The sequence below is a fragment of the Etheostoma spectabile genome, chromosome 12, assembly GCF_008692095.1.
Source record: "Etheostoma spectabile isolate EspeVRDwgs_2016 chromosome 12, UIUC_Espe_1.0, whole genome shotgun sequence".
In the NCBI taxonomy this organism is placed as follows: domain Eukaryota; kingdom Metazoa; phylum Chordata; class Actinopteri; order Perciformes; family Percidae; genus Etheostoma; species Etheostoma spectabile.
In genome coordinates, this window is record NC_045744.1 from 3,413,756 (window position 1) to 3,427,925 (window position 14,170).

At 42.9% G+C, this 14,170-nt stretch overlaps 1 protein-coding gene across 1 annotated transcript; it reads left to right on the plus strand.

Moving 5' to 3' along the window:
* The first annotated feature begins 2,948 nt into the window (after nucleotides 1-2,948).
* Nucleotides 2,949-10,844, plus strand: LOC116699085 (fizzy-related protein homolog). Its single transcript, XM_032531478.1, has 14 exons — nucleotides 2,949-3,124; nucleotides 4,467-4,540; nucleotides 5,020-5,148; nucleotides 5,303-5,366; nucleotides 6,281-6,411; nucleotides 6,497-6,582; nucleotides 6,672-6,855; nucleotides 6,971-7,036; nucleotides 7,347-7,449; nucleotides 7,602-7,786; nucleotides 7,910-8,143; nucleotides 8,753-8,857; nucleotides 9,210-9,302; nucleotides 9,397-10,844. The coding sequence occupies exons 2-14, from the start codon at nucleotides 4,472-4,474 to the stop codon at nucleotides 9,436-9,438; spliced, it is 1,491 nt and encodes a 496-aa protein (XP_032387369.1). The 5' UTR covers nucleotides 2,949-3,124; nucleotides 4,467-4,471; the 3' UTR covers nucleotides 9,439-10,844.
* The last annotated feature ends 3,326 nt before the right edge of the window (nucleotides 10,845-14,170 follow it).

Consider the following 14,170-nt stretch of genomic DNA (forward strand, 5'->3'; position numbering starts at 1 on the left):
GCTACTTTACTGGGTGTCGAGGTGTTTCTTTTCTAATTTCACTCATCCACTTGAAGCTACTGTACCTTTTCTGTGGCACTTTGAATCAGATTTATTTTTATAAGCTGTTGGACCCATTGGACCAGGCTCTTGCGTTTGACTGAGCAGACTTGCAGCTAATGCTTTGTTGAAACATCGCTCTCAATCCGATTTCACTATCCTGCTACTCGTAGAGTAAAGTCTGGCGATTTGAGACAGTATTCTGCACATTGGTGTGATATTGATATCAGCAAGCAGGAGTCTAACCACTGACAGGATCATAATAATAATGTAATGTATATATTTCAATCCTTTGCACATGGAAGCTGTTCATTCTGTTTTTACTTCATGTTAGATTATATTTGTTTCACTTTCCCCCCATTTTTAGTAATAAAGTCATTTGAAAGACACTGTAAATGGATGCAGTGTGTCTTCTGTTAATTAGAATACATTTGTCAACACCAGAACGATAATTATTGTGTGTATTTATTTAGTTTGTCTAACAAGTGTTGACCTGCTGGCAGGGGCGTAGAACAAAATTCTTAGCACTGTATAAAGGCATTTTCTAGGGGCCCCACATTCACAGCTATTCATCCTAGCATCTTTTTGGGCCCTTCTCACAGGCCCTTACACTAACATGGTTATTTTGACAAACGGAGACATTTTCCTTCGTTAGTGTCCTTCGTTTACATGCAAACAGAATTTGCCTCTGAAAAAAAAAAAACTCCGGCCAGAGTGGAGATTTTGGAAATCTTCGTTTCCATGTAAATTGAGACAAACCGAGGTTTAGGCAGCCTAGGAAGAGAAGAGAGAGGAAGAGATTCGTTGCTATTTTGAAGATTCTGATTGGCTGGCGTGGGCTTGAGCTTCTCGTTACACTGCCACCTACAGGGTTGGCGTGGTCTTGACGGCGCATGTACGCGGGTACGTGCAACCGAACGCTTTTCTGAAAACTGACAGCTGTGCGCCATGTTTATTTTTGAAAACGGAGTAGTTGAAATGTCTGTTTATGAATCTCGCCTGCCACGTGTGAACGTAGCCACGTCTGACACCCCTGCCGACTGGCAATACTGTGATTAGTGATGGCCAATGGGGTGGGGGGGAATTGATACAGCATAGTATCGCGATATTTTCAGTGGTAATACTTTATTGATACACAGGTGCCAAGTATGGATCTTTTATTGTATATGTGTCGATCAGTTTGTCCCATTTTGCAGCATTAACACTGAAGTGATGTGAACAAACAGATGTTGACAAAGTCTTCTATTGAGGACATAATTTGAAATTGGGAAAATTAAAAGTTACAAGAAGGTTACAAATTGCAGAATATTGCTATATGTTTAAAATAGCAATATCGTATCGTGATGATATCGTATTGGGAGGCGTCTGCTGATGACCACCCCTAATGGCCAAATGAAGCTTCGCGAACCACTGACTGTATTTTCTGAGCTCACTAGATGGCGCTCTCTGTTCAAAGAAAAAGGTTAAAGGAATGGCAATTCAGTGTGTTTTCAGCACACACACACACACACACACGCACACGTTGAAGATGTGTTGCTTTTGATTCTCGGCGTGTTGCCACAGCCAGAAGGCAAGTTTCTAATGAACCTGGAGGGAGCAAAAAAAACGCTGGATAAACTGTTCATCTGTTAACAAGGCAGGTTCATTTATTCAGGACACCCCCCACCCCCGTCTGTCACTAGCCCCGTCTTCGACCAGTCAGTAGTCTGCAGGTTTTCACGTCACCTTTTGGTATCGCCTCAGCTCGCTTGGAACCTCGACTGAGGTGGTAGGCAAGGCAAGGCAAGGCAAGGCAAGGCGGCTTTATCTGTAGAGCACATTTCAGCAACAAGGCAATTCAAAGTGCTTTACACAAAATCAGTTAAGCAGATAAAACACAGGTACAAACAGTTAAAAATCATGAGCATTAAAAACCGGTAAAACACATGAATAGACAGTTAAAAAATAGACACATAAAACACAAGAATAAAAGTTACAGTGCAGCATAAGAAATCTAAAGAAATGATTAGTCATTTAAAGAAAGACAGCATCAAAAAGAAAGGTCTTCAGCCTTGATTTAAAAGAACTGAGAGTAGCAGCGGATCTGCAGGTTTCTGGGAGTTTATTCCAGATATGAGGAGCATAGAAACTGAACGCTGCTTCACCCTGTTTAGTTCTGACTCTGGGGACAGAAAGTAGACCTGTCCCAGATGACCTGAGAGGTCTGGGTGGTTCATAGTGCAGTAGCAGATCAGAAATGTATTTTGGACCTAAACCGTTTAGTGATTATGATTTATAAACTAGCAAAAGTACTTTGTACTACAAAAAAGTACCTGTTAGCAGGTACCAGGGAAAAACAAAATAGGCGAGAGTCGAGGAGGTACCGTGCAGTGGAAAAACTTCACTAGTGAGCTCAGAAAATGGACAGACAGTGGTCCATTTGACCATCACTAGCTGTGACATGTGTCCATTGAATAGATTAAATATGACAGTCATCCTCAATAATCATGAAAACTGAGACTTTATCACTCATTTGTGCCAGTTCAGGTGATCCTTTGACGAATCAATTATCAAGATGTGCATACATAGACCGTTAATATTAAATAATATCAATAATATACAGTCAATGTGTGCATGCCTGATTGAAACAAATGTCATTAGTAGGCTAACACTCGAAAATTAATAAAAACAAGTAAACAAATTACATTTGAAATATATTCATATCTTTTATATGAGGTGACTGGAAGAAAAAAAAGCTATGTTTGATTCGTTAAATGCTTTTTTGTTTGACTTAAATTATCTTCATAATGCTGACCGGAGGGCTGAAGATGTAGCGTTAGGACGGCAGTCTGCTAAATAACTGACACGTTTCTTTAACGGTTTCCTTAGCAACGCAAAATGTGTGATTCAAAAAACAGTGACGTCACATGCCTTCCCGTGATGCCTAGCGAACCCAAAATTGAACGTTCGGCAAAAGAAAACAATTGTATTTCGCCTGCTCTGTTTTAAAGAGTCAAACGCATAAAACAAGATATTTCAACTGGAATTGAAACCACTAAGAAAAACAAGTCAACGGCGCGTGATAAGGAGAGCGTATCCGGGAGGGGTAGGTGTTAATACAGGAGTAGGTTGGGAACAAACAATGTTGCTAATTCATTAGCCGGACGGCTAGCGTATATTACGTTAGGTCAGCCAGCTGAGCTAGCGTTAGCATTAGCCTCGCTCTGTATGCTGGATTATATAATGATTTGGGTTTTTGTACTGTACTTTTAGCGTCACGATTACAGATCAGCGATAGCCACTACAACTGTATTATAGTCTAATGGAACCAGCAAGCAAATACCTGCAGTTAAGATGGTTTATACAGGAAACTAGCTTTGTGTTCTCACAAAGATAATCACCGTTAACATTAAGTGTCGTTAGCAGCAGACTGAGCCCACCCGCAGCTGTTCACACACAAGTAATGTCATTGGCGAACAGATGTTCCCCTAGTTAGCTAGTTTTGGTGGGATTTACATGAATGTACTAGAGTTTAAGACTAGATTGGTTTGTCTTTGTAATGGAATGGATGGATTTCTTATGCCATGCCATTGTCTATAGGAATCCTTTCTGAAGGTGACTGTTGTTTTGGCTTTTTATTATTACCCAGTTAAATGTAATGTCAAGTGAATTACTCTAACTTTCTTTACCGGATACCAAATCTAATAATGTCACATGGTACAGTGGTAGAGCGGTTGCCTGCCAATTGGAAGGTTGGTGGTTCAATCCCTGGCCCATGTCCAAGTGTCCTTGGGCAAGACACTGAACCCCGAGTTGCCATAAATGTGTGTGAGCAGGTGGCACCTTGTACAAGAACCTCGGCCACAGTGTATGAATGTGTGTAAATGGTTCCTGTACTACGTAAAAGCGCTTTGAGTAGTTGTTAAGACTAGAAAAGTGCGATATAATCCCTGGTACCAGTCATTTACATTTTCTGCTACTTTTTGTGTGGATCACTCAGTTATTTAGCCATGCCAAAGCATATAACATAAATGCCACACTGTAATATTGCTCAAACACTTGGTCTATTAATCAGTTATTCAATCTGCAGAAAACTCTTAATACAAATGTTGATGATCAATTCAATTCATTCGAGGTTTGTCATGATACAATACTAGATTACACAATTAAGTGTTTTTGTCATTCATTTATTGAAGAAAAAAAAAGTACATCAAGATGGATTAAAAAAAAATATTTTCCCTGAACAGTAACCGTGACATTATATCTTCTGTCACGTATGCTTTAAATAGGCTTAGCTGTCAGTGTCAAAAGGACTGACCAGAAGTCAGCAAGTCATAGCTATGACAGTACCGGTGTCGGTTCATTGACCTGTCATCTGAGACGTGCATTCAGGAAACTGTTATATGATGTTACAAATGTGTTGATGATCAGTCTTAATCTGTTTTCAGGCATCATGGATCAGGACTATGAGTGCAGGCTGCTCAGACAGATCAACATTCAAAATGAGAATGCAAGCCCCGTAGTAAGTAAATAATACACACACTTGAATATTAAGGAGCTTTGTTTTCTTTGGAACAAATAGTTCCTAAAAAAAAAAAAGAGCAGACATTGCCTCATCTATCCCAGGCTGGTATCACTGGTGTGTTTAGGTCCGCTATCTCTACGATAGCATGATGATAAACCCTCCCAAAGAGGATTATTAACTAACAAAGGACTCAAGATAGCCAGCGATGGTGTTATGTGTTGGAAGAATAAACGGTTTAACAGGCCAGTCTCTTCCTTTTGACGATGTCGCTCGTGTTGAGTGAAAACAAGACCTCCCCGGCCAAATGACTGTGTTTTGTGAATGATGCCTCCTGTTGCTACCACCTCAGACAAAAGTACCATCTGCCACATAAATGATCTTATTGCTTTGTTACCAAGTTTCCACATCACTGTAAAAGGCCTGTTTGTCTTTGGCCACCAGTCAGAAAAGGCTCTCTCCTCTCCCCACTTGTGTAGAAAGCGTTAGGAGCGGTGCGAGCTCTGACACCCACCAGCTCCCCCCTGTCCTCCCCTAGCAAGCATGGCGATCGCTTCATTCCCTCCCGGGCTGGAGCCAACTGGAGTGTCAACTTCCACCGCATCAATGTGAGTCCGCTGCAACACACCCAGGACTCCACTGCTTTCTCAAGATCTTAGTGTTGATAATAGCAGGAGGGAAAAACCCAAACCGTGCCATTCTCCTTTTGCTTGCTTATAATTACCTTCCATGAATGTTTATGTATTCCACTTTCTGATGTAGGAAATTGAAAAGTCGCACAATCAAAACAGAAAAACCAAAGATGGCACAACAGACAGCAACAAAGGTAATCAATCCACCTTTATGTCCTGAGACTAGGCATGGGACAGGTTAATAGAATAATAGATCATGATACAGTGTTTTGCCAGTTATTATTGGTACACTTGCACCAATATGGATTATTGTACTTTGCTTCTGAAGCACAGGTGCATCCTTCCTTTGAATACAGTTGAATATTTTTATGACATGTATGTTGCTGTGTGTTACAAAGACTCTGACCAAAGGTGCTTTATAATGCAGGACTTAATTACGGTACGTGGTGGATTTTTGTTGTAGAAATGATTTTCCGCTATTTTTCAGCTTGTATTTTTCTCTTCTGTTTCATTGCTGTGATGTATAGAAACGACAGTAGCATTCATATTTATTATACATTACTTTTTTGGTCCATACAATGTCAGTAAATTTCAAAACGATATCTCAAGTTCCCAGAGAACAAGTTGATGTCTTCAAATGTGTGTTTTGTACAGGTAACAGTCCGTAGATATTCAAATTACTCATAGAACAATAAGAAATCTAGAAAATATTCACATTTGAGAAGCTGCAACCTTTGAATATTTTGCTTGAATGACTAATTGATTATCAAAATTGCAGATTAATTTTCAGTTCTAGAGATGGCTGCCTTTCTGTATATTGTGTAATGCAGAATAACCCTGATTATGAAAATGATCATGATAGGAATGTAACCCTGAATTATTAAATGGCTCTCTGCCCCCCCAAAAAAGAAAACAAATAGAAGTATAAAAAATGGTGTGACTCTGATGCCTTTTTCAGATTATTTCTGCAGGTGTCTCTGTCTGCTCCAGTCTCCCTGATCTTTAGAGATGTGAGAGAGAGCTCAAGTTGCAGAGGGAGCACAGTGTTTGAACTTCATCATTCCGACAGCCTGGTCTGATTTCCCCTCTGTCTGTCCTCTGCCTTCAGCCGATGGTCTGGCTTACTCAGCCCTGCTGAAGAACGAGCTGCTAGGAGCCGGCATTGAGAAAGTCCAGGACCCCCAGTCAGAGGACCGCCGTCTGCAGCCATCCACTCCCGCCAAGAGAAGCCTTTTTAGTGTAAAAATAGTTAACGTGTCTTTCAATGCATTGGTTTCACAGGGCGTGTTTCCTGCATTAATAATCATTTCTTTATGTTTTGTAGTATTCTGTAAGTGCCAAGAGGGCTCTGCCGGAAGAGGATGGAAACACAGTCTCTCCATATTCTCTGTCTCCTGTCAGTAGCAACAGGTAGTATGTTTTCCTTGTCATTCCTCAAATGTCTAGTCCTCCATTTTGGAGAAGTATGGTCCTTAACTAAACTGAGTTGTCCATTGCAGCCAGAAACTGCTGCGGTCGCCAAGGAAACCTACCCGCAAAATATCCAAAATTCCTTTCAAAGTCCTGGATGCGCCCGAGCTTCAGGACGACTTCTACCTCAACCTAGTGGACTGGTCCTCTCTGAACGTGCTCAGTGTTGGACTGGGTACCTGTGTGTACCTGTGGAGTGCCTGCACCAGCCAGGTGTGTGTGGGATCGCTTAACACCGCGTATTGCACATGTTAACTAAAAGAGTCTAGTTGGACTGCCTCTTGGACGTCATGTTAATCTGCGTTTTTGTTCCTCCCTATCTATTTAGGTGACACGCCTATGTGACCTTTCTGTAGAGGGCGATTCTGTAACATCAGTGGGCTGGTCCGAGAGGGTGAGTTGTCAGTTGTCAGACAGATTGTTGTCAGGGTTACAGACAAATATATTCTTACATCCAACATCTCAAATATGATTGTAGTAGAGCCTGCACACCAAAACTCTATTCACTTTACTGATCAAGCCGAAAGTTAATGACAAAATTACTCCAAGTCCTGCAGTGGCCCGGGTTCGAATCTGACCTGCAGCCCTTTGCAGCGTGTCATCCTCCACCTCTCTCCCCCTTTCATGTCTATCCACTGTCACTTTAACAAAGGGAAAAGCCCATCATTACAGACGCTTATTCTGAGTGTGTTGTCTACTTTTAGGGTAACCTGGTGGCGGTGGGGACTCATAAAGGCTATGTACAAATCTGGGATGCAGCAGCAGGGAAGAAGCTCTCCGTACTAGAAGGACACACAGCCAGAGTGGGTGAGTGGACTGGCCGGAGAGATGGAGGCGGAGACAACCGCAGGAGTAAAATATTACAAGCGTTGATTCATTTTCACACAGTTGTTTAGCAACATATCTCATTCCCGGTCGGTGACTCCTCTTCCCCTTCCGATTTCATTCCTCGCTGCCAGGTGCGTTGGCATGGAATGCGGACCAGCTGTCGTCTGGGAGCCGCGATCGCGTGATCCTGCAGAGGGACATCCGTGCCCCGCCTCTCCAGTCAGAGCGCCGTCTCCAGGGACACAGACAGGAAGTCTGCGGGCTCAAGTGGAGCACAGACCACCAGCTGCTAGCCTCGGGTGGAAATGACAACAAGGTATGCAGACGGAGAACCTCACCTGTCTGTGAGCTACACATCAGTATCAGGACCACTTTTTTTATTCATAAAACATCCCGTTTCTCTACCTCCTCTCCCCTCGTTTCAACCCGCTGTCTGTAGTTGCTGGTGTGGAACCACTCGAGTGTCCTCCCGGTGCAGCAGTACACAGAGCACTTGGCTGCAGTGAAGGCCATCGCCTGGTCTCCCCACCAGCACGGCCTGCTGGCCTCCGGAGGCGGCACCGCCGACCGGTGCATCCGCTTCTGGAACACCCTGACCGGCCAACCCTTACAGTGCACAGACACCGGCTCCCAGGTCTGCAACCTGGCCTGGTCCAAGCACACTAATGAACTGGTGAGTCACCGGAAGTTTTGCATACAGCATGTTATATGTTACGTTTTCATAGAAACGTTGCTACCGTATTGGTCCAAATATAAAAGTGGGGTCATCTTATGATCGGGGTCTAGACTTTCAGCTGTTCAAGTTGTAGAACGTAAGAGACGTCACCTGTTTCAACAGCCAGTTTTGAAGTCAGAAAGACTTAGACTTAGCTTTATTAATCCCTTTGGGATGACTCCCGCAAGGAAATTAAAGATAGAAACTTGATAAAGAAAATGATCCATAATCCATTTTATGTTAATGTTACAAACTGGTTGAGAGTTTTAGACAGAGCCTCAACAAACGAGATTTGCACACTACAGTATTTGCACACTGTAGGAACTGAACTAAATCAAGGGGACTCCTGGATGTGTTGGTGACTCTCTTGCTACCAAACGAGATGCATCATAAATCAGAAAACTGTTTATCCTGCTTCCAATCTTTGAGCTAAGTTAAATGCATCTCGCGGTAATATAAGCAGAGTTATGGCATTTTTAAGGATTTTATTTGACAGAATGCAGACAGTATATTTCCCAAACCAACAATGTTCTTTGTCTGAGGTGAATGTGTGTTTATTTACTGCAGGTCAGCACACATGGCTATTCCCAGAACCAGATCCTGGTGTGGAAGTATCCCTCTCTTACCCAAGTGGCCAAACTTACTGGACATTCCTACAGAGTACTCTACCTGGTCAGTGTGTACTTAAATCTGTCTGTTTGTCCCAAAAGTGACATACTAGGTGCCAAAAACATTGCTGGAAGACAAAATCTAATAAACAAGATATGTGCACTTGCTGAAACCTGTAATACAAATTGAGAAATGTGCCGAGGAAGTATTATAATTCTCCTTTTGTTTATCTCTGCAAATCAAGGAAATAGAGTTAACCCTGACAACAAAATGTCGGGATGTTTGTCCGCAAGTGAAATTAGGAAGCGTCCCACACAGGAAGGGAACAAAAACTAAAAGAAATACCCCTGATTACTTTGACGTGATGCTGTTATGCTGCTGTATATTCAGTGTATAATAACGAGTTCATGTGCAGGCCATGTCCCCCGACGGAGAAGCCATCGTGACCGGAGCTGGAGATGAAACGCTTCGGTTCTGGAACGTCTTTAGCAAGATGAGATCCACTAAGGTATCTTTTTCTTTTGTCCCCTCCTATGTCTCACCGTTGGGCTTCCCAGTGGTCTTTGTCTTACCTTTTTCTTCCGCCTCCCTCCCTCTTCCAGGAATCGGTGTCAGTGCTGAACCTCTTCACCAGGATCCGGTAGTAATCAAGCCTCTGTACTCTGACGGAATAAAGCCAGGAAGGGAATTCATCTTTGCATGTATCAAGCTGTAAACGAGCCCGTTCTTTGAGTTTTCACCTCAGTGGTCTACAGAGGGCCCCCCCCCCCCCCCCCCCTACCTCGATTGCCCTTAGTTGTTTAGCCAAGTTGTAGCTGGAGGTGGGAGAGAGCTGGAGAGTGTCGAGGGCAGAGGACACACACATGTACAGTATTCCACTTCCTCCTGAATGATGGAGCCACGGCCCCTCCATCAGACCAGTGGTCTCGGATGAGGGGGAGAACGGGGGGGGGGGGGGGTCGCTTCTCTCCCCATGTGATTATGTTTCGTTTACAGACTGACGTGCTTACCTGCCAAAATTTGAGTTTGTCCTTTTGATTGTCTTATTTATTTTATTTAGGTTCCTTTTTTTGTTTTAAAAACAAAATCATTTTTAACATATATTCCTACTAGTGTGTTTGCTGCAAATGCTGGTGGAATTTTCCCTTTTTTTATGTGTGGTAACTGCAGTTTCTGGTCTCATCTGTGGAGTGCGTTCAGGTTTGCAGAGAAATCCAAGCTCGTCTCTTTGTATTTTATCGAGATTATAATGTTTCAATTGACACCGATAACCGATTACATAATTCTATGCCATTTCAAGAACTGTTAATGGTTAACAAGGATTGGAATGGACCTGCTCTCCTGTTTTTTAAAATCTTGCATTAAGTTAATTTTAGTCTAATGACATTAAGCAGTATTGGCTCATTGTTTCATAATCTCCTCTCTTACAGCACATCTAGCACTGTAGAACGGTTGCTTCCAAAGGTTTTCACATGGGAACAAGATTTGACGTGACTTGTGTTGATGCTTTTCACTCATCTTGTTTTCCTACTTTCCGAAATGGAAGATCAGGCAAGGACAAGTGAACCCACTTTGGCTTATCAGTGTGGTTTGTTACGGCAACGTGGGGTTAAACGAGAGGGAAAGGCTGCTCTGTGCTAAGATATTCAAGCTCAGGGCACTTTGTCTTTTGCTACTTCAGACCATTTCTGTGTTGAGCAGTCATTCAGTTACACACCGTTTTTATCTGGAAAAAAAGGATTTCATATCACCCCTTTTTTCCTCCCAGTTTTGATCATTTTCCCCGTTTGAATGGTTGAGTCAACTAGCGTGCCACATGTGGACGAATTCTATTTATTTGTGTCGTGAGGAAAAGTTCTTATACAGAAATGGCTTCTTTCCTGTTATCTGAGGGAGGTTGACGAGCAGTTTCACTGCCAGACCTTATTTCTTTTAATGCCACTTCAAAATCAAGACAATGCTGCCAACTTGAATTATAAAAAAAGAATGTTAAAAAAGACAAATATTTCTGTACTGAGAGATAATCGATAATAAATGAACATATTGTGTACCTTACGTCGTCGGTGTTTTACTGTCCCATGACTTAAAATGAGTCTGCTACTGTGTAAAAGGCGTGAAATCATCGTAATATGATGCTTGCTAGTTCAGGCAAGATCAGATCAATTCATTGATCTATACATATCTATGTGTAGGCAAAGCCAGATATGGCTTATGACAGATTCATGGAGCTCCCAAACACCTGAATGACCTGGTATTTCTTTACCATGGACATGGGCATTGTAGTTTTTCTTATGTCAGTTTGGTTTTGTAACTATTTTCTAAAGAACTGAATGTGTACAGGCAGAAAGATATGGTGCCCAGCTGCTTATTTTTTTTTTTTTTAATTTTTTTTTAAAAGGTAAATACACATTTGTGACCTGTTTTTAATTTACATCTTCAGAAGGAGAAGAGTGCCACAGGGTAGGAATAAGAAAAGGAATACAAAATAATCAGAATATTGCCTGTACTAGACCTTTTTAAAGGAACAGTGTGTACAATTTATGGGGATCTATTGACACGATTGGTGTAAAATATTCATAATAGTGTTCATATAAGTATATAATCACCTGAAACTAAGAGTTGTTTTCATTAGCTTAGAATGAGTCCTTCATATAGGGAGCAGTCTTTTTCCTCAGAGTCCGCCATGTTATAGTTGCCTAGAACGAAGAGAGAGGCTTTAACGTTTTTACGTTACCTGAAGGCAACGCTAGGTTTGGAGACCACGTTTGAAAAGGTTGCAGTCTACACACACACACACAGGTTCTTTATCTTCTGGATTTCAAAAGATTCCAAAATAAGTTCAACTGAATTAATAATGAACAATTCCTTTAATTGGTCACCTGTCAGAAGATGTGGCTTCCTGTGTTGTCCAAATTCAAAGTTAACACCAGAGGGAGCCATGCTATGTGCAGCGCCAGAGTCAGTGCTACACTGTTGCTACCACATACACACAATCGACCTTAACTATGTTACCTCAAAGGTGAGAATCCATCCAATCCATCAATTCATCCAAAAGAACTAGATCGCGGGTACAAGCAGTCAACATGGGTTGTTGGTGTCTCGCTTAGAGATGAGTGAGAATCTCAGTCATCAGCAAGTAACTCGGAGTGTTGTGTAAAAAGGAGCCAGCTGAGGTGGTTCGGTCATGTGGTTCGGATGCCCCCTGGCTGGGAGGAGACGTTGGGGGTACACCCTGGGCTGGGTGTGAGAGGTCTGGCCTGGGAACCCCTCAGGACCCCCAAGTGCCCCAAGAGCTGGTTAATCGGGAAAGGGAAGTTTGGGCTCCCCTGATGGAGGTGCTGCCCCCGGATAAGCTGTTGAAGATGGATGGATGGATGAAATCATATAAAATAGGAGTCCAGTGATTTGTAATCCCATCGTTCTGATCCAGCTTTGTGAAGGTCTCAAAGCTCTTACTCCCTCCCCGAGGAGCTATGAGCGAGGATGGATCTCCGAGGAGCTATGCGCGAGGATATACTATATGAAAGCAGCCTTCCCGGACGCCATTGCTAACCCGCACAGCCAACGAATTGATGTCTCATCCCTCTAAATACACATTTCCTCGTTTCCTTTCCTCACATGGTTTCTCGGTGGGACTGACTAAGTCGCGAGAAAGGGAAGAAAGTGGAGGAAACGTGGATGCAGTTTAAAGACCTGGCACATAGTCCCAGTGTCCTGAGGGTAGAAGCTCCTCCTGAGACATGATGTTCCCCATCAGAACGCTCTCAATGGTGCAGGAGTAGAAATTCCTTAAACACTCACTAAAAGAAAAATCCAGCCAGAAATGTTGACTGGCTTTATAAGAAGGTTCAAAATCCCAACAGAGAGGGCATCTGGTTTCATTTTGTCCTCAGTTACGCGTCACATCGCAACGGCGAGAGTTTTTAAAGGCAGCAAAACATCCTGTGGCCTCACTTTGTTCCCTGAAAGTCAGCAGCTGTTCATTATTATCAGTCCAGCCCACACAAGCATAGTGTTTTACCTAGAGCATGAAAAACAATGAATGTTCTACACCTCTGCTTGTGCCCTGTGGCCTATCCAAACTCATTACACATTTAAGCAGGACATTTTTTTTCAGTGTAAAAAACAGCTGAAGGCTCTGACTACATGAAGAATCAGGGGGATCCTAAATGATTTTGCTCCTGTGGTTTTGCTACGATTTACAAATATAAATCAGAAAATGGCTGATGTTGAATGCTAGTCTTTATTTCGATCAGGTTGCTGTGGGCCTCCGTGACTCAGCTTGTCTCAACGCCGGAGTGGCCAAGCCTTTCTCCCCTTCAGACTCCATTATAATGTCATCTAAATAACATGCATAGTCCATTATAGTGATCAGATAAATCATCTGAATGGAAGACATTCAACACAGTCCCCCAGCTCGTCTGCGGCTCTCGGTGGGCAGATGTTAACATTAAGGCCTGAAAGCAGAGGGGAGGACAGAGAGATGGTGGGGGGGGGGGTAATATGCATAATCCTACCTCCTGATGTTTCTATCAAGAGGCACAGAGTGTAGTTTGATACAACTAAAGCCTCACAACACAGAGAGCGGGATCTTCCCCCAGGTTCCTCCCTAAGCCCCCACTCTTGAGATGTATTGATAACTGAACTACAGCTGTATCAAAGGAACAAGGCTTTTGTGAGAACTAATGGCTGCAGCCACCCAGGCTCCTTTTGGGTAATTTCTTTCAGAGCACAAAGAGGGTCACCCGTGTTCATATTTCCCAAACAGACTCCAGTCGCTCACCCCAGCCGCACTCATCCATTCATGAAACGCTGGATTGACGGGGTGTTCCTTCACCGCCTGCGACGGTGACTGGGACGAGGCGTCAAATAGCAGGTGTCAGAGAAGATGCCGTGATGAAAACAGCTGAAATAAGGTCAGAGCGGCACAAAGGTTCAGTTGTGCTTAATTGTCTTGAGGCTTTTGAAAATGTTAAAATGGCCCACAGAGCCCTGAAAGCAGCGAGAAAGTCAAGGTGTCCTTGTCATTTTCGGAAAATTAAGTTATTCCGTCCTTAAATCGAGCCCTAATGTGACGCCTCTGCTCAATTATCGATGAATAAAACTAAAAATGCTCAGTACAGCTTTGCAAATATTAAGAGTTGCTTCCTTTTTTTCTGCATTTCACTTTAAATTGAATGCAAACATTGTAGCATTGTACAAAATCCCAGTGGACTGGTAGCTTGTGAAGAGAATTTGAGAATCATTTTTGATATTTTCTAGATGAAGTCATCCATCTTTGTCCGGTTATTGGGTCGCCGGGGGGAGCAGCTCCAGCAGGGGACCCCAAACTTCTCAAGCCACATCAACCAGCTCCGACTGGGGGGTCCTGAGGCG